At 45.9% G+C, this 23,935-nt stretch overlaps 1 protein-coding gene across 2 annotated transcripts in view; it reads right to left on the bottom strand.

Annotated features, from left to right (window-relative positions):
• Positions 1-362: 362 nt before the first annotated feature.
• Positions 363-23,935, bottom strand: part of HEPH (hephaestin) — a 43,513-nt gene continuing 19,940 nt past the window's right edge. Inside the window, exons 10-20 of one of the 2 annotated variants that reach the window (XM_035103281.2) lie at positions 23,655-23,799; positions 21,791-22,003; positions 20,530-20,743; positions 18,058-18,197; positions 13,440-13,574; positions 11,982-12,088; positions 10,803-11,028; positions 7,506-7,645; positions 5,892-6,054; positions 3,970-4,002; positions 363-1,616 (exon numbers count right to left, since the gene is read on the bottom strand). In XM_035103281.2, the coding sequence (XP_034959172.1) occupies positions 1,378-1,616; positions 3,970-4,002; positions 5,892-6,054; positions 7,506-7,645; positions 10,803-11,028; positions 11,982-12,088; positions 13,440-13,574; positions 18,058-18,197; positions 20,530-20,743; positions 21,791-22,003; positions 23,655-23,799 (1,755 nt within the window). In that variant the 3' untranslated portion in view covers positions 363-1,377. The remainder of the gene's footprint in view (positions 1,617-3,969; positions 4,003-5,891; positions 6,055-7,505; positions 7,646-10,802; positions 11,029-11,981; positions 12,089-13,439; positions 13,575-18,057; positions 18,198-20,529; positions 20,744-21,790; positions 22,004-23,654; positions 23,800-23,935) is intronic. The other variant, XM_035103280.2, reaches the window with a different exon arrangement.

Here is a 23,935-nt window from a genome sequence, read left to right as displayed (position 1 = left end):
AATAGTTAAGAAGTGTGTGTGTGGGAGCAGCCAAGAAACAAGACTTTCAGGACTCTGGACAGAGAACAGGGATCAGAGCGCCTGTTCCAAGATGTACTCAGCCTCAACTGTGCTAATACCTCTTGTTTGCTTGGATGGAGGTGTGGGTGTGGGTGTGTAGAAGCTTCTGGCTTCTGTGTGGCCGGAAGGTAGCCTACTTCACAAAAGCAAGAGTCACTGCTGCTACTTTGTCCACTTTCTGCCTCAAGCCCTGTCCAGATGGGGGTATGAGCAGAGCTTACAAATTGCAAGCCTCCTGCTACTTAGAACAGCAAATTAATGTGCACCTTCACTCATTTGCCCCATCTAATGTGTATACAATCACAAGCCACCAAACACTGATTCCTCCATTTCATTTAATTAGCAGTCATGACTATTTTACTGCAATGGCCAATTAGGAAGAATCACCCCCCCCCAAGCAGAGACAAACAGAAGTCACACTGTAAGATTTCCTTGTTTTTACTTTCTGTGCATGAAGGGGTGGGAGGAGATAGAAGCAGGTCAAAGCAGGGAAAAGAATTTGCTGTTTGAAAACTGTCCCATAGAGAAAACAGTCCCATGGAGTATTTGCTCCCTCCTCCCCCATGCTTCTCTGGGAAGATTCCTTCCCACATACAGTATGTTGTTTCTCTTCAGTTGGCTGGTAAGTCCAGTTAGACCTGCTGGAGCAGACAGTAGCCAAGCAGACTGTCTGAAACAAACTGACTAGGAGCAGAAGGAGAGAGAGCAGCAGAATGGGTGGCTTCTCTGAGCAAAAAAAAAAAAAGACCAAGGGAATGCTGCACATCCAGGAGCTTTGTTCCACAGAATCACAGAATTATAGAGTTGGATGGGACCCCAAGGGTCATCTAGTCCAACCCGCTGCAATGCAGGAATCACAGCTAAAGAGTCCCAAACAGATGGCCATCCAACCTCTCTCTAAAAAACCCCAATGAAGGGGAGTCCAATGCTTTCCAAGGGTGTCTGTTCTGCTGCCGCAGAGCTCTTCCTAATGTTTAGCGGAATCTCCTTTCTTATAATATGAAAAATTGCTCCGGGTTGGTCCTTGCTTTTCAGCTGACTCTCCAAGTTCAGGAGGATCCCAGGATTATTGTATAAATGTGCCTGATTGAACTTATTGTGGCTTAATTCGAGTCCTGAGTAGAAAGTAGAAAAGTGGATGGCACTTGGAGGGGTTTCCTTTTTTTATTTTCCCTAAGAGGACAACACCATGGGTGGTTTTGAAACATAGCTCCCAAAGTGATTTTAAATTTTTATTTTGCAAAAGGCATTTCAAGGCACTTCCTCCTTGCATGCAGCTAAAAGGCCACAAAAACCTCCGCCACTCCTCTCCAGATGTTAGTGCTTTTTTGTAGACATAAGCTTGAACCCTTCGTCTAGTATGGACCTCCTGTTGCGTCTCAGCCGCTTTTGTCTCTGCAGGTAAATTATCACTCCCAGAAAGCTGCAGGCAATGAGGAACAGCAAGACACCGGTGACGACAAGGAAAATAATGGTTGCCTCTACTTGGCTATGCGCCAGTTTTGACCCGAACAAAACAATGTCATGGCCATTGTCTTCATCTTCAGGAGGTGTTTCTGAGGACAAATGGATGATGAAAGGTCACTTTTTGCGGGTGGGTGGGGAGGAAATGAGGTTGCATATGGAAGTTAATAGTAAGAACGACAGCAGCAAACAATCATTCTGCTGTCTTTTCAGTTTAAGAGCAAATTCAAATTTTCCAAGGAAAAACAGGTCCCTGTTACTTGTACCATGCAAAGAACTTGGAACAACTTGGAACCAGTCCTTAGCCCGCTCAACCACTTTGATCGGTGGAATTTATTTATTCCCCACCCTTCACTCTTAAGGTCCCAGGCCAGGTTACATTTTTAAAACACAGTATTAAAAGCAATGTAAAACAACTTACAAACCATAAAGTAAAAAGGGTCCTGAAAACATACACGTCAAGTGTTTAAAAACCAGGGTAAAGAGATGGGCTTTCAGCATCTTCTGAAAGGAAGGGAGCACCATGGCCACACAGAATGTTATATTCTGGGCTCCCCCCCCCCCAGCTTCTGAGGGCAGAGGAACTTCCAAGAGGACTGTCCCTGCCAATCTCAGCACCTAAGAAGGTCTGAAGCATGGGTAGGCAACCTAAGGCTGGGGGGCCAGATCCGGCCCAATCGCCTTCTAAATCCGGCCTGCTAATGGTCCGGGAATCAGCATGTTTTTACATGAGTAGAACGTGTCCTTTTATTTAAATGCATCTCTGGGTTATTTGTGGGGCATAGGAATTCGTTCAAATTTTTCCCCAAAATATAGTCCGGCCCCCCACAAGGTCTGGAGGACAGTGGACCGGCCCCCTGCTCAAAAAGTTTGTTGACCCCTGGGTCTGAAGGAAAGGACTTTCAGATATTTCAGGCCTGAGTCACTCAAAACTGGCACTATGCAAGATGCCGCATAATACTTTTGTTCTTTTAGTGCTTACAAATTCCACATTTGTAAGAACTCAATCTTTTGGTGTGGTGGCACCTAAACTTTGGAATTCCTTGGGTATATGTGATTTTTGTGTATAATCAAACCTCGGTTTCCGAATGGCTCCGTTTCGGAATGTTTTGGCTCCTGAACGCCGAAAACCTAGAAGTAAATGCTCTGGTTTTCAAGCATTTTTTGGAAGCTGAATGTCCAATGCAGCTTCCGCTTGAGTGCAGGAAGCTCCTGCAATCAATTGGAAGCTGTGCCTCGGTTGTCAAACATTTCAGAAGCCAAATGGGGTTCCGGAACAGATTATGTTCGACAACAGAGGTTTGACTGTATATGCAGAGCCCTTGGAACCAATCCACCCCACCCCCGTATAAGATGCAATCCGGGCCGTAGCTAGGGGGTGGTGAGGAAAGTTCCCACCAGGGGGCAGGTGGGGGGCGAGTGCACAAAATCTGCTAAAAGTATGTCCATAAAAATTAAATATTGGATTTTCTGTGAAAGAATTCATTACAAGGTAAAGTGTGTGAGGAATTGAATGGGTGGAGGGGGGAGGTTGGAGGAGAGGCAGAAAGAAGAGCCAGGGGGCGCAATCTGGACGGTTCTGCCAGGGTTGCAAGATCATCTACCGGTAGCTACAGCTCTGGATGCAATTGTTTTGTATTACAATTTGAATTCCTTGGAGTGTTACGTTTGCACAGATATCAGCCATAACAATGGCTAACTGGACTTCCATCTTAACCAGAGTTTGAACACTGTTTGCAAACCATGGCTAAAAGGGAATCTTCCTAGCATTAGGTGCAGTTAGTCAGTGAAGACGTAATAGCAAACCATGGTTAAAACTGGCAAAGTAATGGCTGCTTACCTGGGAAGCAGCAGTTTGCAGCCTGGTGCAGCCATGGCCCAATCTGTGGGCCATCTTTGGCAAAGCACGGCCACTGGGGGACGTTAGAAGGCTGTGTGTGAGAGAGAGGTTGTGGCAACAGGCCTGACTTCCCTTAGGTCTATCCCTGTAGTATATATCCAGGCCGCAACCAGACCCCTCCAACTAAGATTGCCATGGGATTCCATCTTAAGTCTGAACATAGTTTGCAAACCATGGCTAAGAGGGAATTTTCCTAGCATTAGTTAGTCAGAGTCAGTGAAGATGTAACAGGAAACCATGGTTAAAGCTGACAAGATAATTTGCAATGGTTATGGGAGAAGGGAGCTGGGTAGAGTGCACACAGAGAACACTGACTCTCTTCCAGCTCTCATAGAATCATGGAGTTGGAAGGGACCCAAATGGTAACCTAATCAACCCCCTGCAGTGCATGGGGTTTGCAGGGAGCTAGCAGCCCTGGACCATGGGGTGAACTTCAGGAATGAAAGAAGAATAAGGGTGGACAAAAGGGGTGCCTTGCTAGGCTTCACACCAGGAACTGTCCTTATTCAAGGATGCTCAAACCTGAGATGCAATGACAGCCATACCTGTATAGGAATTGGTCTTCAGAAGCACTGAATCTGAAAAAAAGAAGTACACAATTTAGTAGGAAGCTACTGGGAAGCACAAAAGGATGGTGCGACGTAAGAAGTCCCCACCTTACGCCTTTTGTTTTCAAACCTCTCAAATTATAAAAGCACTAATAGGGATTTCTGATGTAACACTAAACCTCTCCACTCTTCCCTATAGCCTTATTGTAATTCCCCTATCCCTTGTGGGTTTTACAAATAAAATGATAGTACTTTTCCAGCCCAAACGTGGCCCGGTATCTTCTTAAGCTCTGGGGTGAATATGAGACTATTCTTAGTGTACACACCAGTAAGGGGTTCTTCTCACTTGAGTTTTCCCCACTGTGAAGCTTTCCTCCCTCCTGAGGAAACTCTGTGTCACCCTTGAACCAGTCTCCCTCTTCCTCCCCCTCTCGGTGCACTCAAGGGACAACCAACTATCCTTTCTGCTTTAGGTAGGGGTTTTGTCCTTTTAATGAGTATCCCCACCAGATGAGCAGTAGATACCTCTGCTGGAAAGATCACACCGACGATAGTTTAAATGGCACTTTAACTTAACATTTAATGTCGTAAAATCTTAACGGTTGCATTCAGGTTTCATGTGTACAAGCATGTGGTTTCAATAGAACTGTTCTTGTTAATCATATAATTGCAAAACTAACCAATTCCTCATCTACACCTACTCTAGTAACCTACTCCACAACCTCCCACACGCTCACGCTCCCAAAACCCTCTCTCTCCTGAATTAACGGCTACCCATGCTCTTTTAAACCCTTGGCTGTCCCGCCCCTCATGGAATGGAATGCCGTCAATCAACTAGGAGGCTGGGTTTAACACTTAACACCCTGGAGTTCTACTCAAGCCAGCCCAATCCGTCACAGATGGCATAGGAAGCTGTGTTCTACTTAGACCAAAGGAGAACAGATCTCTAAGGTTTCAGACAGGGGACAACTCCCAGTCCTACCTAGAGATGCTGGGGATTGAATCTGGGACCTTCTGCGTTCAAAGAAGATCTTCTAAGCACCAAACTGTGGCCCTTCCCAAGCACTGGGACACTGTACTGGAAATATTTTTTTATGGGGGAACTGTTTTTAAACATTCACATTGTTTTTAATAGTTTTTACACTTGTTTCTTGGACTGCAAACTGTTTTATTTGTTTTGTAATTGCATATTTTACCCACCCTCTGACCCGGTGGTGAAGGGTGGGGGAAAAAAATGAGACAAAACAAATAAGCACAAGAGATCCCTGTGTTCAAGCCAGATAAAATGGGTGTCTGTAGCATCTTATTCTAATATTAAGAACACAAGAATAGCCTGCTGGATCAGGCCAATGGCCCATCTAGTCTGACATCCAACCAGATGCTTGTGGGAAACCTGCAAGCAGGATTCAAGCACAAGAACATTCCCCCCCTCCTGTGAGTTCCAGCAACTGGTTTTCAGAAGCATTTACTCCCTCCGACTGTAGAGGGCAGAGCATAGCCATCAATCGCCCTCTCCTCTTCCACGAATTTGTCTAATAATCTTTTAAAGCAATCTAGGTTGCTTGCCATCACTGCCGCCTGTGGGAGAGATTTCTACGGCTTAACAGTGCTTTTGCACTCTTCTAGTGACTTTGTCCATGGCCATCAGGGCTGGCTCTGCTCTGCTTTTCCTCCTCCTCTTCTTCCATCAGTCCATCTGTCTGAGTGCATGGACAGGCAAGGCGGGTTCCTAATCACTCGGTGCCAGAGTGGAGAGGCTCAATTTTTGTGTGTCCCTCTGCCCCCACCCCCGGACCTGCACCCTTGGTGGGGGCCAACCTAGGTATATCCCTGACAATGGCTGTAAATAAAATAATAGTAATGATATAATGATAATGATGATGACAAATAAACAAGCAACCAACCTGCTCTCTCCTTACCGTGCTTAGGAAAGACTGTGAAGAGAGTTTCCATTCCAGCATGGATGTGATCGGCCACATGGCAATGAAGCAGCCATGTTCCAGGATTGCCAACCAGCATCTCCACCACTTCAAAGGTCCCAGGGAAGAGGTCCACCACATCTGCTCTGTACGTCTTGCCACTCTGTCATGTGGGGAGGACCCAGAGAGCAAACATTACTTTGGAACAGGGAGGGCTGCCCCTGCAAAGCTACTGCCTGCACCAAGAAGAGCTGGGTTTCTGGGCCAGGAAAGTCAAATCATGTTACTTGTACCTATTAGGTAAGGCTTTTTTTAAAGGTAAGTTTATGCTGCAATCTTGTTGATTTTTCGGTAAAGGTAAAGGTAAAGGGACCCCTGACCTTTAAGTCCAGTCACGGACGACTCTGGGGTTGTGGCACTCATCTTGCTTTACATTTGTCCGCAGACAGTTTTTCCAAGTCATGTGGCCAGCATGACTAAGCCGCTTCTGGAGAAACCAGAGCAGTGCACGGAAATGCCGTTTACCTTCCCGCTGGAGCAGTACCTATTTATCTACTTGCACTTTGATGTGCTTTCGAACTGCTAGGTTGGCAGGAGCAGGGACCGAGCAACAGGAGCTCACCCCGTTGCGGGGATTCGAACCACCAACCTTCTGATCAACAAGCCCCAGGCTCTGTGGTTTAGACCACAGCGCCACCTGCGTTTGTTTGGGTTCAAATCCCCACTTGGCATTAAGTTCACTGAGTCTGACTTTGGGGGCCAGTCACTGCCTCCCAGCCTAACCTACATTACAAGGTTGCTGTGAGGATAAAACCAGGAAGGAGAGAACAATGTGGGATTTAAATGCAATTTAAAAGAAAAGAAAAAAGGTTGCCATTCCCCCCGGCTTAAAAATAAAAAAGTTAAGTATCTTATTAGTGGCCTCTAGAAGCAACACAGGGATTGTCATAAGAACATAAGAGCTTGCAGCTGCATCAGGCCCATGGCCCATCTAGTCCGACATCCTGTTCTCATAGTGGCCAACCACATGCCTGTGGGGAACCTGCAAGGAGGATCCAAGCACAAGAGCCAATCTCCCTTCCTTTATTTCCAGCGTCCAGTTTTCAGAAGCATGGCTGCCTCCAGAACTATGGAGGCAGAACACAGCTGCTGTGGTTAGTAGCCATTGATAGCCCTCTCCTCTAGTAACTTGGCCAATCATCCTTGGAGTCATCTTCCAAGTTGGTGGCCATCACTGCCTACTGTGGGAGTGAGTTCCACAGTCTGTGTGCTGCATAAACATGGACCTTCCTGAATCTCCCAACATTCACCTTCATTGGGCATCCAGGAATTCTGGTGTTATGAAAACTTTTCTCTGTCCGCTTTTCCTCCATGCCCTGTATAATTTTAGAAATCCCTGTCATGTCACCTCTTGCTTGCTTTTTCTTTAAACAAAAACTTTTCATGTCAACTTCGGGGGAGGGGTGAAGTTGAGAAGGACACTGACCCCACAGTTCTACATATACGGGCAGAGCACTGCATGGATTCATTACATGGGAAAGTTCTGCTTTGTAGCAGCAGACTGACATTACATAGTGTCATAAGGTTATTCAAGCAACAGCTTCAGATGCTCACCCGATAAATGAAGGTCTCAGCGTGGAAATGAACTGTGTGGATGTCAATCTCCTGGCCCATTCCCAGCAGGTACCAGTTCACCCAGTCTCCTTCGTACATTGTCAGCCCAGGCAAGTTTGCGTAGAGTTTACCATTGATGGCTAAGCGGGAGGAAGGAAGAAAAGGTCTGCTTATTGAATGAATGGAACCCACCTCTCTTTGGTTCATGAAATATTGCAAACTGCTGCTAGGGGGCACTGTTGGGATTTCCATGGGTTCATACAAGCAGAAACATGGGCAAAGTTGATTTCTGCAGGTTACATGCCTTGTAATGGCACAGAGCTGCTATCCATAAAGATAGTGGCAACTCACCTTGAAGCCTAAAAGTCAGAAACGATTACAAGGTTTCAATGCATCCTAATAACATACATTTTTTTGTCCATCTTCTTATACCCACAGGGGTACAGTTATTGACTGGGGCTGGTGGGAACTGTAGTCCAAAACAATTATGGGGGCTACTAGGACGCAGGTAGCGCTGTGGGTCCTAGGGCTTGCTGATAAGAAGGTCGACAGTTTGAATCCCTGCGACGGGGTGAGCTCCCGTTGCTCGGTCCCAGCTCTTGCCAACCTAGCAGTTCGAAAGCACGTCAAAGTGCAAGTAGATAAATAGGTACTGCTACAGCGGGAAGGTAAACGGCATTTCCTGTGCTGCTCTGGTTTGCCAGAAGCAGCTTTGTCATGCTGGCCACATGACCTGGAAGCTGTACGCCGGCTCCCTCGGCCAATAACGCGAGATGAGCGCACAACCCCAGAGTCGGTCATGACTGGACCTAATGGTCAGGGGTCCCTTTACCTTTACCTGGTTGCTGAAGGCTGAAATATTTGATCTTAAGATCCTCACTTCTCATTTCTGAGACACCAGGAACTGTTACAATCTCTTGGGATGCTTCTGTGGGTGGGATATTTTCCCCGCCCCAACAATGAGGTCTGGTTGACCACCCTATCTGGGAATAAAGAGGAATCTTCCCTAGGAAAGGTTGTCTAGTGACTCCGGTAAAGGTTTTAGTTGCCTCTCCCTATAATGTAGCTACATTACATTACATTACATTACATTACATTACATTACATTACATTACATTTATATCCCACCTTTCTTCCAAGAAGCTCAAGGTGGTATACATGGTTTTATGTCTCCCTTTCCTATCCCCACAAGGTAGAGTAGGCTGATAGACAGTGACTGGCCCAAGGTCACCCAGTGAGCTTCATGGCCGAGTGGGGACTAGAACCCCAGTCTCCAAGGTTTTAATCCAACACTCTTGACCACTATGCCACATTGACTCTCCCTCTCTTCTTTGCTCCTGGGTGTCCTTCCTGCAACACCCCTGCTTTCCCTCATGGCAGGGTTTGGGGGTTTGGGTTGGGTTGGTCTGGTTTCATTATCAGTGGATTCTAACTTACCAGTACAGTAATTAAAAAGGGCATTTAAGGTGCAGCCAAAAGTCAAATCCTAACAACTTCTGAGTCTTTCACGGATTACTTCCAGCAACTAATCATGTGCAAATTGCTACACAGCAGGCTTTTTTCTTTCACAACTTAGCAACAATTACCGTAGAGAGAAAAGCTAATGGCTGAAAGTGGCAGGTTCTGAAGTCTGTGCTGCTGCACTTTTCCTATAAAAGGGTGCTCCCCTGCAAAGTCTGAGATCCTTCCTTACTCCTCCCTCCTCAGAAGGTGTGTTTAATGGTCCTGAGTGCAGGGTGCTATGCAACACCTTCTCGACTCTTGAAACATTGGGTGAGGGCACAAAGTGGAATTGAACCTTACCCAAAACAGTTCTCCTGAGTTCTCTGCCAAGCTTCCCCAACACAACAGGTAGTTGGTGTGACCAACCTCATCACACCATTGTGCTGTGGGCCTCCCCCTCTACCCTCTGTTTTTCAGAAGAGCCTGCTGGATCAGGCCAACGATTCATCTACTCCAGCATCCTCTTCTCATAGTGCCCAACTGAATGCAAGCAGAATTTGGACACAAGTCTGCTCACCCCATTTGGTGAGGAAGCATTGCAAGATGGCAGAGGCTTCACCCCCCCCCTTGAGGGAACTGGAACAGCGGTGCCCTTCTTGATAGGGGGTTGGGGCTTAAGCCCCCTCCGCCTGTCAGGAACTGGATCCTAACCTGCACTCGGCTTTGGTTAATGGGGATGCAGGCTGGGACGTGGGCTGTGCCAGGGGGCGGAGCGGATGGAGCCAACAGTGGGCTTCCCTCGGATCCACCCCTTGCCCATTTAAGCAGCCCACATCTAGGGCTGTTTGTTCCGGGTTTTTCCCCTGCTCACCCACCTTTAGTTTAAGCTAATAGTCAATGATTTTGCTGTGGCTACGGTGGTTGCCGTTCTTTAAGGGGCTGGGTAGGAATTTGCCCACTGGGATAATTTGCTCTGACCCATGGTTTTGCCTACCTCAAAGCAATTGTCGCAACAGGTTGGCCATAGGGACAATCCTTTTGTCTTGGATGGAGGGGAGGTTGTAGTTTTTGCCTGCCCTTCCAAACGCTGGAGTATCCTGTTAAAGGGAACTGGGGGGAGTGGCCATGTCTGTGTGCCCAGAGGGGCCAGGGTCGAAGGCATTGCCCCATATGGTGGTCCCTGTGGGGGTCACCCTATTTGATGTAAATTTTAGGAACCTCCATCTGGATTGGCCTATGCGTCACTTTAGGTGGGCAGGCCGGAAGTATTTTGATTGCCCCATGCCCAAGCCAAACCTCCTTCATCTGCATTCAATAAAGTTGTGGCCTGTTTTGACTCATAAAACCAGCCTCATTAGTCTCTTATTTGCATGGGTTGGGGTAGGGGAGCCTGATGCCTGGTCCTGCAAGAGCATCTCTTCCCTACCCTCCAGGGGCTTCAGAAGTATTGCTGCCTATCTTATAAATATTATAGTTATTGCTGCTGTTATCATTTATTTATTACTTGCCCTTCACCAGCAGGTCCCAAGACAGTTTGCTAAAGTTTAAACTTAAATACTAAAACCAATTAACACAAATTACAGTCATCAGAATAAGGTGGGATCTGAAAACACACAATACCTTGGTTGAAAGGCGGTAGAGAGGTCTCTTTCTTTTCCCTACCCCCAAAGACTTTCCAGTAAGAAACCCAAATAAATAAATAGGAACATTACTTTTGAAAAGATGGTAACAGTGGGAAAATCAATTGCCCAGGTGTTGTTTTTTTTTTAATACAGACAATTCTAGGCAACACTTTGCAATCCAGGGCAAAGGCAGCCAGCCATGCAGGATGAAAAAGTAATAACACAAAGTCACCGTGCATTTTGTTGCTCTCCAGAAACTCTTCGTCCTCTCGGTGGGAATGAGCCCAGTCCCCCTGGGCATACTTTTGCACATTCTCCTCTAGGTACCAGGACTGATTTTCATCAAAAATCAAGAAGAGAAGTGCAAACTCCTTGTTGACACCTTTCCTTCTCCCATCTAAATCCAGCGTCCCTTTACGGCAGACTTTTAGGGGGCCAATGAGACCACTGAACACATCCTGGGGGTAAAAGGGGAGAGAAAAGTTGGGAAGCCTACCGTTGGCTCTCGCATGTAGCAGTGTTAGTTACAGACTCTTGTTAGCTGGTGCAGCTTCTGGAACCAAAATAATTCTCCTTCAAAGGACATTTCTATGGGCTACAACCATGGCTTTCTATAGACCAGGGTTTCCCAAACTGCCATACTTTGGATTTCCCTGGACATTACTGGGATTTCAAAGGTGGAATTGATGTCTGGGGGTGGGGGGTTATTTGTCTTGTGTTTTTTTGGGGGGGGGGTGTTTTTGTAAAATGAAAGCTCAACAGCTTTGGGGTGTCCTGTTGTTTTTTTTTTACTTTTTGAAATATGGCAACCCTATTGCCAGCTGTGAGGAATTCTCTCCCTCTCCCGATGGCACCAAGAAGCAGGGAGGAAACAAAGTTTTTTCTTATGAATTTTTTTTCATTCATCACTGTGAAGGGCAAAGAATCCAGTCAATCCTCAATGGTGGCATTGCTCGCACTGAGCTCCTCCCTCCTTCCCTTCTAGCAACAACACCTGCTTCTATGGTGTCCATCCATGGTCAACTGTCTCTGTGCCCTTTGTTCCTGCACCCTTAACGAATGTTGCATTTTGGGAGAAGGGGGGTTGGTTATGCTCTCCAGTGATGTGTCAGCTAACTGTTCTGTCTCCCCTCCTCCTTCTCCTAACACCTGTTTGCCTCTCTCTAAGCTGTTATCTTCCTCAAAGCCCTGCTGTAATTCAAGACTGCCATCCTCTTCTCTGGGAGCTACAGGAGAAGGGGGGTGGTGACCTTCACCATTCCTCCTCTTCAACCTAGTCCCTGAAACCTGTACAGTGAGCACAGGTCTTTTGCTTGCACAGTGTAAGTTTGGTATGAATAAACTTCCTGGTGGGGAGCTCCATCGCATGATTGTATAATCCTCTTACAAAAGCCAGAGAAAAACTGCAAACCTTTACAGGATCCACATTGGAATAGTAGATCCAAGAGACACAGGCAGAATCATTTGGTCCTGGGCCAGATCTTTCAGGAACATCCCACCGATAGGTGACAATTTCACCTGAGACAGAAACAGGCAGAAATTATTATTATTATTATTATTATTATTATTATTATTATTATTATTATTAAGACAGGTAGGTAGCCATGTTGGTCTGTTGGTCTCTAAGGTGCTACTGGAAGGAATTTTTTTAATTTTTTGTTTCAATTATTTTAGAGAGAGAGACATCTTTCTACTTCTGTTCGGAATCTCAGCGACTTACTTATTTCATAACATTTATACTGTAAAGGTAAAGGGCCTGTGACAGTTAAGTCCAGTCATGAACGAATCTGGGGTTGCAGCGCTCATATCGCTTTACTGGCTGAGGGAGCTGACCTTTGTCTGCAGACAGTTTTTCCGGGTCATGTGGCCAGCATGACTAAGCCCCTTCTGGCAAAACCAGAGCAGCGCATTGAAATGCTGTTTATCTTCCCGCTGGAATAGTACCTATTTATCTACTTGCACTTTGACGTGCTTTCGAACTGCTAGGTTGGCAGGAGCTGGGACCGAGCAACGGGAGCTCATTCCATCACAGGGATTCAAACTGCCCACCTTCCGATCGGCAAGCCCTAGGCTCAGTGGTTTAGACCACAGCGCCACCCACGTCACTTATACCGTACAGTGCTTAATTATATTTTAAAAAAACATCTCAAAAGGGTTTGCAAAAAAACAAAACAAAACAATACCTTTTGCCCTGCTCTTCCCAGGCACAGGCCTACACTTTAAAGTTCTGTATCTGTTCCTTTCCCTCTGGAGCTTTCTCCGTGATATGTCGCTCTTTAAAGGAGCGAACGGTCCTTTAATGGGAGGAAATGGCTATTTGGGGTTCCTGTGGGTTGCTGTTTGCTTCCATTGAGCTTTGAAGAGCAGGTTTTACGGGGAAAGCTCAGGAGCAAACAAACAAACAAACAAAAACCCTCCAAGGAAGGAGAGTCTACCACCTTCCAAGGGAGTCCATTCCACAGTCGAACAGCTCTGGCAGAAAGTTCTTCCTGATGTTTCATCAGAATCTCCTTTCTTGTCACTCAAGTCCATTGGTGTGGGTCCCAGACTATGCAAAATGATAGGGAGTCCACCCAGCCTCTAACCATACAGGTGCCTGAGAATGGACTCCAGGTGGTCTTTGTGAGCACTGCGGGGGGGGGGGGATAGTTAATAAGAAGCTCGGCTGCTATACATGACACAGGGGTCTAGGCAAGGCAACTCACAGCAGAGGGCTAAGACCAGGCACCCCCAAACTTCAGCCCTCCAGATGTTTTGGACTACAATTCCCATCTTCCCCAACCACTGGTCCTGTTAGCTAGGGATCATGGGAGTTGTAGGCCAAAACATCTGGAGGGTCACAGTTTGGGGATGCCTGGCTAAGACTCACCAGGCAGTGCTACTTCCGAGCCTTTGTTACTGTTCTTCTCCAGGACTCCATGGGCATGAAGGGAGTAAGGCCGTGTGGCATTGTTCTTGAACACAATATTGAGGACGTCTCCCACTTCTGCCCAGATGAATGGACCTAGAGGCAAGGAGATGCTTTAGGTAACAAACGCTGTTCGGACGGTGACTAGGAATGGATGAGAACAACATAAAAAGATGTACCTTACACTTGAAAGCAGTGCATTGAAAGCAATACGTGGGTGACAGAACAATGCTCATACAGTGATGTGCATGTGGTCATGCAGTAAAAAGGTTAAGGTAAAGGACCCCTGACAGCTAAGTCCAGTTGCGGACGACTCTGGGGCGCTCATCTCACTTTACTGGCTGAGGGAGCCGGCATTTGTCCGCAGACAGTTTTTCCGGGTCATGTGGCCAGCATGACCAAGCCTCTTCTGGCGAAACCAGAGCAGTGCACGGAAACACCGTTTACCTTCCCGCCGGAGCAGTACCTATTTATCTACTTGCACTTGACGTGCTTTCGAACTGCTAGGTGGGCAGGAGCTTGGACTGAACAATGGGAGCTCACCCCGTCATGGGGATTTGAACCGCTGACCTTCCGATTGGCAAGTCCTAGCCTAGACTCTGTGGTTTAGACCACAGCGCCACCTGTGTCCCGGTCATGCAGTAGCTGTGGCTATTGCTGGGTCAGTACAAAGAATTATCTCAATGTTTCCACAGTCCAAGCTATCGGAAGAAGTGGGTCTATTCAAGCCTGCCAAGATGTGCAGGGGGCACTGCTATACTAGGTTCAGAGTGAATTTGGGACCCAGGCCCACACCCCACTTGCCTGCTTCCCAAAGTAAGTCCCCACTCACTAACTAATGAGAGTTCTGAAGTGAAATACGCAAGCACTATTTTAACCTGCTGCTTTGGGAGAAAGCAACTCTCCAGGCCTCAATGCAGGCCACGCCTCTCAGTTCTGCACAACCCTGCCTGCTTTTACCTGAGTGTGTTTGATTTAGCCTACTATACATGGATGCGGGTGGTGCTGTGGGTTAAACCACAGAGCCTAAGGCTTGCTGATCAGGAGGTTGGTGGTTCGAATCCCTGCGATGGGGTGAGCTCCCGTTGCTCGGTCTCAGCTCCTGCCAACCTAGCAGTTTGAAAGCACGTCAAAGTGCAAGTAGAGAAATAGGGACCGCTCCAGCAGGAAGGTAAACGGTGTTTCCGTGCGCTGCTCTGGTTTGCCAGAAGCAGCTTAGTCATGCTGGCCAGTAAAGCGAGATGAGCACCACAACCCCAGAGTTGTCCGCGACTGGACCAAATAGTCAGGGGTCCCTTTACCTTTACCTGGGCATAACCAGGGGGGCAGGGAAGAATAGTTGCCCCCCAAATCAATAAAAATGCATAGTTAACTGAGGTTCTGTCACCCCAACAAACGGCCTGCCCCCTCAAAAAAAAAATCTTGCTACTATACTCATCTTTGCAAACAATTTTAATTAGCTAAAACACTGAAAGGCAGGAGGAGGCTCCCTTCTCCTGAATGAACTGGTTAGAATGGTGCCTGAATATCTTGCTTCAGAATTCTCATTCTTCAAGGGGAAGAGACTTTTACAAAAGGAAAGGAAAGCTACGGGGAAACCAAGACCCCCCTCCTGCAACTAATTAGCCAAGGAAAACCTGGCAAAGTATCTTAATGATAAAACTTATGTATAAGAAACATGCAGCACTTATTTTACTCCTCAGATTAAGAACATACCCAATAAGAACCTCATCCTCCATTTATTATTGGCAGCTAGATTAGTGATCACAAAGATTTGGAAAACTTTAAATGCAAATCTTTTTGAAGGCTGAAGTTTGCAAGTATGGGACGTCATGCGTATGGACAAACATTTCACAAACGGAATATTGATCCAGTGGGATGGGATGACTAACACTTTCTATATATCCTTTTATTCGCTTTGTTAAGGCAATCAAACATGGTTTTCACTCTCTACAGACTCAATGAAACTTATGGAGAGACACTTTCATTTGATTGTCTTTGGAATGTTTAAAAATACAACCGTCAGCTGCTATTTATCTTTCTTTTCTGAACATCTACTAAGTCTGGTTTTCCTTGTATGGGCATGTTTTGTTAATTGAAATCGAAAAACCAATTACCAAGAAAACCGAAGAAAGAAAAGAAAAATGCAATTTGAAATAATTAAGAAAACAAAATGTATTGAGAAGTTCTTACATTTCTGGATGACAATGTAAACGATGACATTTTTCCTTTTAATAATTGCCCCATAGAATTTTTTGTTATATTATCCCTTCCGCCTTCCACATCCCATGTTCTCTCCCCCCCCTCCCTATTTCTAGTTAATTTGTTTTCTTTCTTCTTCTTAGGAAACAAGAATGCTTGATATATAATAGCTATGGCAATGAATTGCAATAATAATGTTAATAAAACCATTTTTAAAAAGGAAAAGGAAAAAGGAAAGCTGAGAGTCTGGACCCCAGATTTGTTTTGTGCCTAGTACAGCTGTGCTCCCCTGCAATTATTATTGTCAGTCCTGAGCAGACCCATCTCTTCTGATGGCTTGCAGTGTGACTAAGCTGTAATAGTTATTTGTACTGACCCAGCTATTTTCCCATGTGAGGGGGGAAAGGCATGGGCAGAAGAGAGTGGGCACGGACAGAACAGCCCATAATAAGCAACCCATAATAAATCTCCATCGCTACCCACAGTACACCAAAGAGCCACTGAGAGGGAAAAGCAGAAAAACTTCTTAAAAGAACACAACACTACAGAGATACAGTCCACATTGACACCATGCCATTAAAGTTCTATGGTACCAGTTTAAACAGTCAAGGCTTCCCCAAAAGATTTCTGGGAGCTGCAATTTTTTTTAAGAGTGCTGAGAGTTGTCTCAGACCCACCCACCCACCCCTCTCATTTCCCATCACAGAGGTACAATTCCCAGAGCTTCTTGCAAAGAGGGATTGATTATCAAACCACTCTGGGAATTGTACCTCTGGGAGGGGAATAGGGGTTTCCTACCAACTTTAAACCAGAGCAGCACAGTCTTCTGGTTTGTGCTGCTCTGGTTTGCCAGAAGTGGCTTTGTCATGCTGGCCACAGCAATAATGCGAGAGGAGTGCGCAGCCCCAGAGTCGGTCACGACTGGACCTAATGGTCAGGGGTCCCTTTACCTTTACCTTACCAACTTTAAGCACCCTTAACAAACTACCGTTCCCGGAATTCTTTTTTTTTGGGGGGGGAAGGCCTGTCGTGACTGTTTAAAGTGGCATGGTGCTCACATGCTGCTTTAAATGTGTGTTGTGAATGTTGCCAGAGAGAGACTCCCATCTACATCTGGAGAGGCATAACAAGGGGGGGGGGAGAGAAGACCCTCGAGTGCCTAGACATCCTCAGTTCTTACTACACATTTATAATGAGAGTCTAAGAAATATGATCATGATGATAATTTGAAGTCTGAGGTACATCTTCTTTTTATGTAATAATTTTTTCAGTTACAATAACCCAATAAAAGCCTCGTTGTCAATACCAAATTATAATACCAAATCATAATACAATTAATAATACCAATTGTTCAGATGCCAAACTATATTATTTTGTTGGCCCCCTGCGTGCTAGAATTGATGATTTGATAATTTACTCTGCAGTCCAATTACACACCAGTCAGAATAGCAAACCCTTATGCCTCCAGTGCTGTTTTTCTAGAAAAAGAGGTGCCGGAACTCACCACGAACACCCCCCATGTTCTCTTAGAATGGCAACGGTGCCCACCTAAGAGGTGAGCTCCAGCTGGAAAAAAAAGCCGTGACCGGGCTTGGTTTACACACACAGACATATGAAGTATCAATAGCATGGCAGGGTTCTGAGGTGGTGGAATGCAATGTACCACCTCAGACCACGAGGCATCCTATTTTTTGAACACTCTCCTAGAGTATCAAACTAAACCAAACCATTAAAAAACCCACCTCTTGTTAATTAGAAAACTGGTAAATCTAGCAACAATTTCCAGCGGGATAGCTGAGCTAGCCTATTGCTGTGAAAAATGAGAGTCCTGTAGCACCCCACTGCATTAAAGATCATTTGCAGAGAATGTTTTTACAAAGGGGCTGATTCAGAAGTTATACCCCCACCTGCTGTCTGAAACAGTGCAGTGCACCCTACTGTCTCTAGATTTCAAACATCTCATTCTGCTGCACGTGTAGACCAGGTGCATCTGGATGGGTGTTCACTGTGGGATTTTTGTGCACAATTATTATTATTTTTGCAGTGTCCATGCAATGCTGTTTTCATCAAAGTGACAACTGGCACCCCAACCCCCAGATGCAATTAATTTATATTCACCCTTTTCTATGGAAGTTAAAAAAAAAGTAAAAGGAAAAGTAAGTAAAAAAGACCCAGGTGGCCAAAGGCCTGTTTCTGATTGTGCTATCTAATAAACTTGCTTGCAGTTTTGCTCGACTGGAACACAGGAACAAAAGAAGAGCCTGCTGGATCGGGTCAGTGGGCCATCTTTTAAACCCATCTAAGTTGGTGGCTCATCACTCCCTCCTGCAGAAGTGAGAGGAGCAGCACCTACTTTGTGTACAATCCTTCTCCTTACCCAGGATCCCTAAGTGTTCCTCGACATCCTTCCTGCTCTTTGGGGTCTTGAACGTCCCATTTGTGTATTCCCTGTACACCGCTTTCTTGTACCGGGAGCCAAGGAGTCCGTTCTTGCCACTCAGAAACACGTCGCTATACCTGTGAATGTTGAAGTTCCTTTGTGAGTTAATGATGCTCTGTTGGCATTAATAAAATAATAACACACATCTTGTCTGTGAGGGGCAGGTCACGGCTCTAGGGAATCTGGGTTCTGGAGATGTGAAGCCCGTTGAGATGAAAGGCTTCGGGAGATGCCTGGAAAAGGCTTAGCATAGGGGGACCTGGGTACGGGTCAGCTAATGAACTAGCAGGGGAACTAAAAACGGTAATATTCTGGTGCATGACCTTGGTGTTTGTGGTGGAGTGGTTGCATGAGATTCCTCCAACCAGGGATTTCAGGGCTGCATTCCCACATGAGCAACTTTCAAGGGGCCAAATTTCAGGGATCAGCAGGGCCAGAGAGGCAAAAGTGGATGTGGCCAGAGCTAAAATGGATGTTGTTGCTCCCTTTCTGCAATCAGCTGCATTCTAGCTGTGCAAAAGTCAGAAGCTTTTACCCACCCACATGTCTTCCCAGCCTCTGTTCCGGCAAGTGGGAGGCATTCTGTTGAAGGACACATTTCACTCAGGTAAAAGCACTCAGGAGTGTGCGGAACTGAGGGGGTGGTTGGAGGCCGAGAGAGGGCCTCCTTTTCCCTTCAGCCTTAGGCTCCCCATGCCTTTCCTTAGGCCATATTGCTGCGATCAGCACATTTAAGGCATCAAAAATCTTCTGCCTTCCCTATGGTGCGGCTAGGGAGCAATAGCAGAGCAGGAGCTAAGGAAGCATGTTAAAAGGCCAGAGGGCACACCATCCCTTTTGTGTGCAGATATTCGAGAGGTTCAGGAAGACTGAAGAGGGCAAATGCCTGGGAGCAAGCAGCCAAGTTGGGAAGGGGCAAGGAAACAGGGAAAAGGAGAGGAATCTGCCTCATTTTAAACTAGAGAGCAGGAGGTGGGATGGGAGGGTAGAATGTGTCCCAGAATGTTATCCAGGGAGCGAGGAGGGTGGACTGTGATTCAGCCTTGCCTGGTTTTCTAGAGCACTTGGGGTTATTACTCAGGAAGCACCCCTACTTCTTGCCTGCGTCCTTGTTCTATTCTCTGAGCAACTATTGCGACTAACCACTCAACTTCGGCCTGCATTCCCAAAGCTTAGAAAAACAGTCTCTTTCTCAAGAGACTTTCCTTGGGCTGCGCTGATACTGATACCAGCAAGCACCTTCAGCGCTGTCTTATCGGCACCTACCAAGATATGTATTTTGTTTAGGCTAGCCTAAACCCATACATTTACGAAGTCGGTGTCAATTTGTTTTTAGTTTATTGTCATTTTGATTTCCACATACAACCCCCTGAAAAAGTCTTAGCTTAGAATCACTGAATTGTAGAGCTGGAAAGGGCCCCAAAGTATTGCAATTAACTATTCTTACTTATAATTTTATTGCTTTAGCTTTTTCATAAACAGCTTTGGGGTCCCGTCCCCCCAGAATAAAGCAGCATAGAATATTTTTTTATTAAATGAATTAAAATGAACAATATCACCATAATTATAAGCACCACAGCAACTACACTTAAAACACACTGCTGCTGTTGTTACTATTATTAATAAACTGACCTGGAATGCATGTATGATCTCTTTGCCCCGAAGACTGTCAAGTCAGGATTTTCACAGACCCTGATATTTTAGGGCCCAAATCTGGGATGCAGGTATGGGTCCCAGTGATGTCATGGGGGAACAGGTCTTGGTGACGTCACTATGTCTATGCAATAATTTGCAAAGACAGAGTCTAACTAGAAAAGTGGAAGGGGGAGGGGGGAAGTGAAGATATCCCCAGAGAGTTTGTGCAATGATTCTCAGCTGGCTCCTACTAGGCTGAAGCTTGCAAGCTGCACTCACAGCCATAATAATAATAATAATAATAATAATAATTTTTCAGGTGGTCTTGTCCATCTGGAGATTCAAGCCATCCCGTCCCCCCGTCACCTGGTAATAGCCAAGCAAACCTGGGAACTTCAGGAAAGTCCTGGGGGTCTGGCAACCTCATTGCCCCTTTGGCTTAAAAGGACAAGCTGGGTTTTTAAGCTCTCTGTTTTTGAACTGTAACATTATTTTGTGGGTATGGACTAGTAATTGCCTTATGCTGTCTCTTTATAAAATTGCAGATATTTCTTTTTTTCCCCTTTTTTAATGACACTGACTATAAGCCCCCTTATGGAAACTTTTGTTTTGAAAGGTGGCATACAAATCCATAATGTAAAGCAAGCAAATAAAAGTTAACTCAGTCAACATGGCATGGAAAGGAGCCAGAAGAACAGAAGAAGAGCCTGCTAGCTAGATCAGGCCAATGGACTATCTAGTCCTCCTGCTCCTTTCTGAAGCAGACCCAGTTACCTCTCCTCCACAGAGCTGTTATATCTTTCCAGTGCCCAATGGCGATCTGGAGCATAGTCCCACTCTACTTCTTCTGCCATAATGTAGAGGGTCCTCACTTGCTCATATTGCTGGTCCGGAAACAGTGTGTTCTTCCCACACTGCTGAACTGAGTAGCGTCCTCTCATCCCAGACTGGTAGTGGTTGCTAGTCTGACAGTATACTTCAAAAGTCCCTAGTGGGCAGCATAAACAGAGATGTGCAAGATGGTGGCAAACAGGTCCCTCCAGATGTTTCCAATCAAAATTCCCACCAGCCAACACAGGAATGCCCCCCCCATACCATATGGCTGCGTTGGCTGTGGCTGATGGGCTTTGTAGTCCACCGCAGGGAGTTCCACAGTTCAACCCAGTCAGATGGGTGGGGTATAAATAATAAATTATTAATAATATTATAATATTATTTCATCTGTCTGAATCTTCCAACATTCGGCTTCATTGGATGCCCACAAATTCTAGTGTCATGAGAGAGGTAGAGCAACGTTTCTCTATCCACTTTCTCTTTGCCAGGCGTAATTTTTTATAAACATCAGTCATGTCACCTCCCTTCCCTTGGGTTTGCATTTGCAGGACAGATGTGTTCTATCATATCAAGCCATGGGTCTAACTAACAAACCCTCATTTTATCCTCAAAAAAATTCTGTGAGGTAGGTTAGGCTGAGAAGGAGGGAGTGACTCAAGATAGCCCACGAAGCTTCATTGCTGGGTGGAAATTTGAACACTAGTCTCCCAGGTTCTAATTCAATTGCACTATGCCCTACAAATCTGTGATTCTACCACACTGGCTTGTGCCTCAAGCACATTACAATGTTGGTGCTTTACTGAGCTTGAAAGCAAAACAAAACCCACAAAAATTCGTTTGGGCAGGGAATCTGCAAAACTTTTCTAGGGATTCAGGAGAGGGATCTTGCATATCCAAGGTCACTATCTGTACATGGCTTTGGCTGAAAGCTTGCATAACTCTTTTTCCTTGGATACACTGGAAGCACACGCTCCCCCCCCTCTCCAGCATCCTGCAAAATGTAGTCCATGCCTCACAGAGCTATAATTCCCCAAGACCCTTAACAAACTATAGTTCCCAGAATTCTTTCGGGGAAGCCTTGTGCTTTTAAGCATGCATAAAATATATGGTTTGGGCATGACCTATGTCTCCCTTGATGCTGAAAGAAACCCCATGATAAGCCTTAGAGAGAGAAAGGTTGCAAATGGGTCGAGGCATTTACCTTCACTATCCGGCCACATGAGGGCTGTGGCAAATGTGTGAGGAAAGAGACTGGCTCCGTCTCGCCTCATCCCATTCATCAAGACCGTATTTCCCTGGAAGGTTGCGCCATGGACGTCAGCTTCACTGCCAAAGCCCAAGAGATGCCAGGAGACAGTTTCTTCCCTGCAGACATCTAGGAGAGGCATGTTGCTGAACAGGAAGCCATTAATGGCTTTAAAGGGGAGGGGAACACCAAAGGAATAGAAACAAAAAAGGAGACATTTATTTATTTGATTCATGCATAGACCATACCTTTTCAAATAATTCTTTGAATTTTGGGGGGCTTTTTTCTTCTTCAACCAAGCGGAGTATAAATTTTACAGAAGAAATAAATGAAATAAATCGTAAGAGCCTGCTGGATCAGGCCAAAGGGACCCCATCGAATCCAGCATCCTGTTCTCACAGTGACCAACCAGATGCCCCATTGGGAAACCAGCAAGCAGCGCAAGAGATACACTTTCCCCTCCTGTGGTTTGCAGCAACTGGCATTGAGATGCATTGCTCACTCCAATGTGTTAACGCAGAGCATGGCCATCATGGCTTGTAATAATACTATCATAATAGTTTATTATTTATAATCTGCCCATCTGGCTGGGTTTCCCCAGCCACTCTGGGCGGCTCCAAACAGAATATTAAAAACACGATAAAACAGCAAACATTAAAAACTTCCCTAAACAGGGGTGCCTTCAGATGTCTTCTAAAAGTCACATAGTTGTTTATTTCCTTAATGGGAAGGCATTTCACAGGGTGGGCGCCACTACCAAGAAGGCCTTCTGCCTGGTTCCCTGTAACCTCACTTCTCTCAGTGAGGGAAGCACCAGAAGGCCCTCGGAGCTGGACCTCAGTGTCCGAGCTGAACGATGGGGGTGAAGATGCTCCTTCAGGTATACTGGCCCGAGGCCATTTAGTGCTTTAAAGGGCAGCACCAACACTTTGAATTGTGCTTGGAAACATACTGGGAGCCAATGTAGGTCTTTCATGACCGGTATTATATGGCCTCAGTGGCCACTCCCAGTCACCAGTCTAGCTGCCGCATTCTGGATTAGTTGTAGTTTCCGAGTCACCTTCAAAGGTAGCCCCACGTAGAGCGCATTGCAGTAGTCCAAGCGGGAGATAACTAGAGCATGCACCACTCTTGCTAGACAGTCTGCAGGCAGGTAGGGTCTCAGCCTGCGTACCAGATGGAGCTGATAGACAGCTGCCCTGGACACAGAATTGACCTGCGCCTCCATGGACAGCTGTGAGTCCAAAATGACCCCCAGGCTGCGCACCTGGTTCTTCAGGGGCACAGTTACCCCATTCAGGACCACACAGTCCTCCACACCTGTCTGCCCCCTGTCCCCCAAGAACAGTACTATAGGTTTGTAGCCATCAATACAGTCCTCTCCTCCATGAATTTGTCTAAACCTATAGGTTAGTGGCCCATCCTTGGCTCTTCTGGGAGCAAGTTCTGCAGTTCAGCTATGCTCTGAGTGAAGAAGTCCTCTCTTTAATATGTCCTTAATCTTCCTACATTCAGCTTTATTGGATGCCCATGCATTCTGGAGTTGTGTGTGGGGGGGGGGGGGGCTTTCCTCTATCCATTTTCTCCATGCCATGGATTTTTACAAACTTCTACCATGTTGTCTCTTACATGCCTTTTCTCTAAATTGAAGTCCCAAATGTTGCAACCTCTGATTACAGAGGAGTTGCTCCATCCCCTTAATCATTTTGGTTGCCCGTTTCTGAACCTTTCCCAACTCTATAACATCCTTTCTGAGGTGAAAGCTCAGAGTAGATATTTCAGATAGGTGCTCCAATTAAGAGTGGGCGTGATAACATACCATGCATCCTGTTGGATTCCTTGAAGTCTTGGTCTTGAAAAGGATGGTCCTTTCTCAAGAAGTACTTCAGATTTGCATCCAGATACCAACTTAGATTTTCATCGAACACACCAAACAAGAGATAAAACTCCTTCTCAACACCTTTCTATGATAGCAACAACACACAGGATGTCAGCTTTTGAAAAATACAGATTCTCATGCACTAATCATTATTGGTTATAGTCTCAAGAGCATTGCTGGTCATTCTCAAGTTGGTGAGGCTCATTTGACAACAATGAGAA

This window comes from Zootoca vivipara, chromosome Z, assembly GCF_963506605.1.
Source record: "Zootoca vivipara chromosome Z, rZooViv1.1, whole genome shotgun sequence".
In the NCBI taxonomy this organism is placed as follows: Eukaryota; Metazoa; Chordata; class Lepidosauria; order Squamata; family Lacertidae; genus Zootoca; species Zootoca vivipara.
Note: the sequence above shows the minus strand (reverse complement) of the source record. Positions and strands in the feature narration are given on the sequence as shown.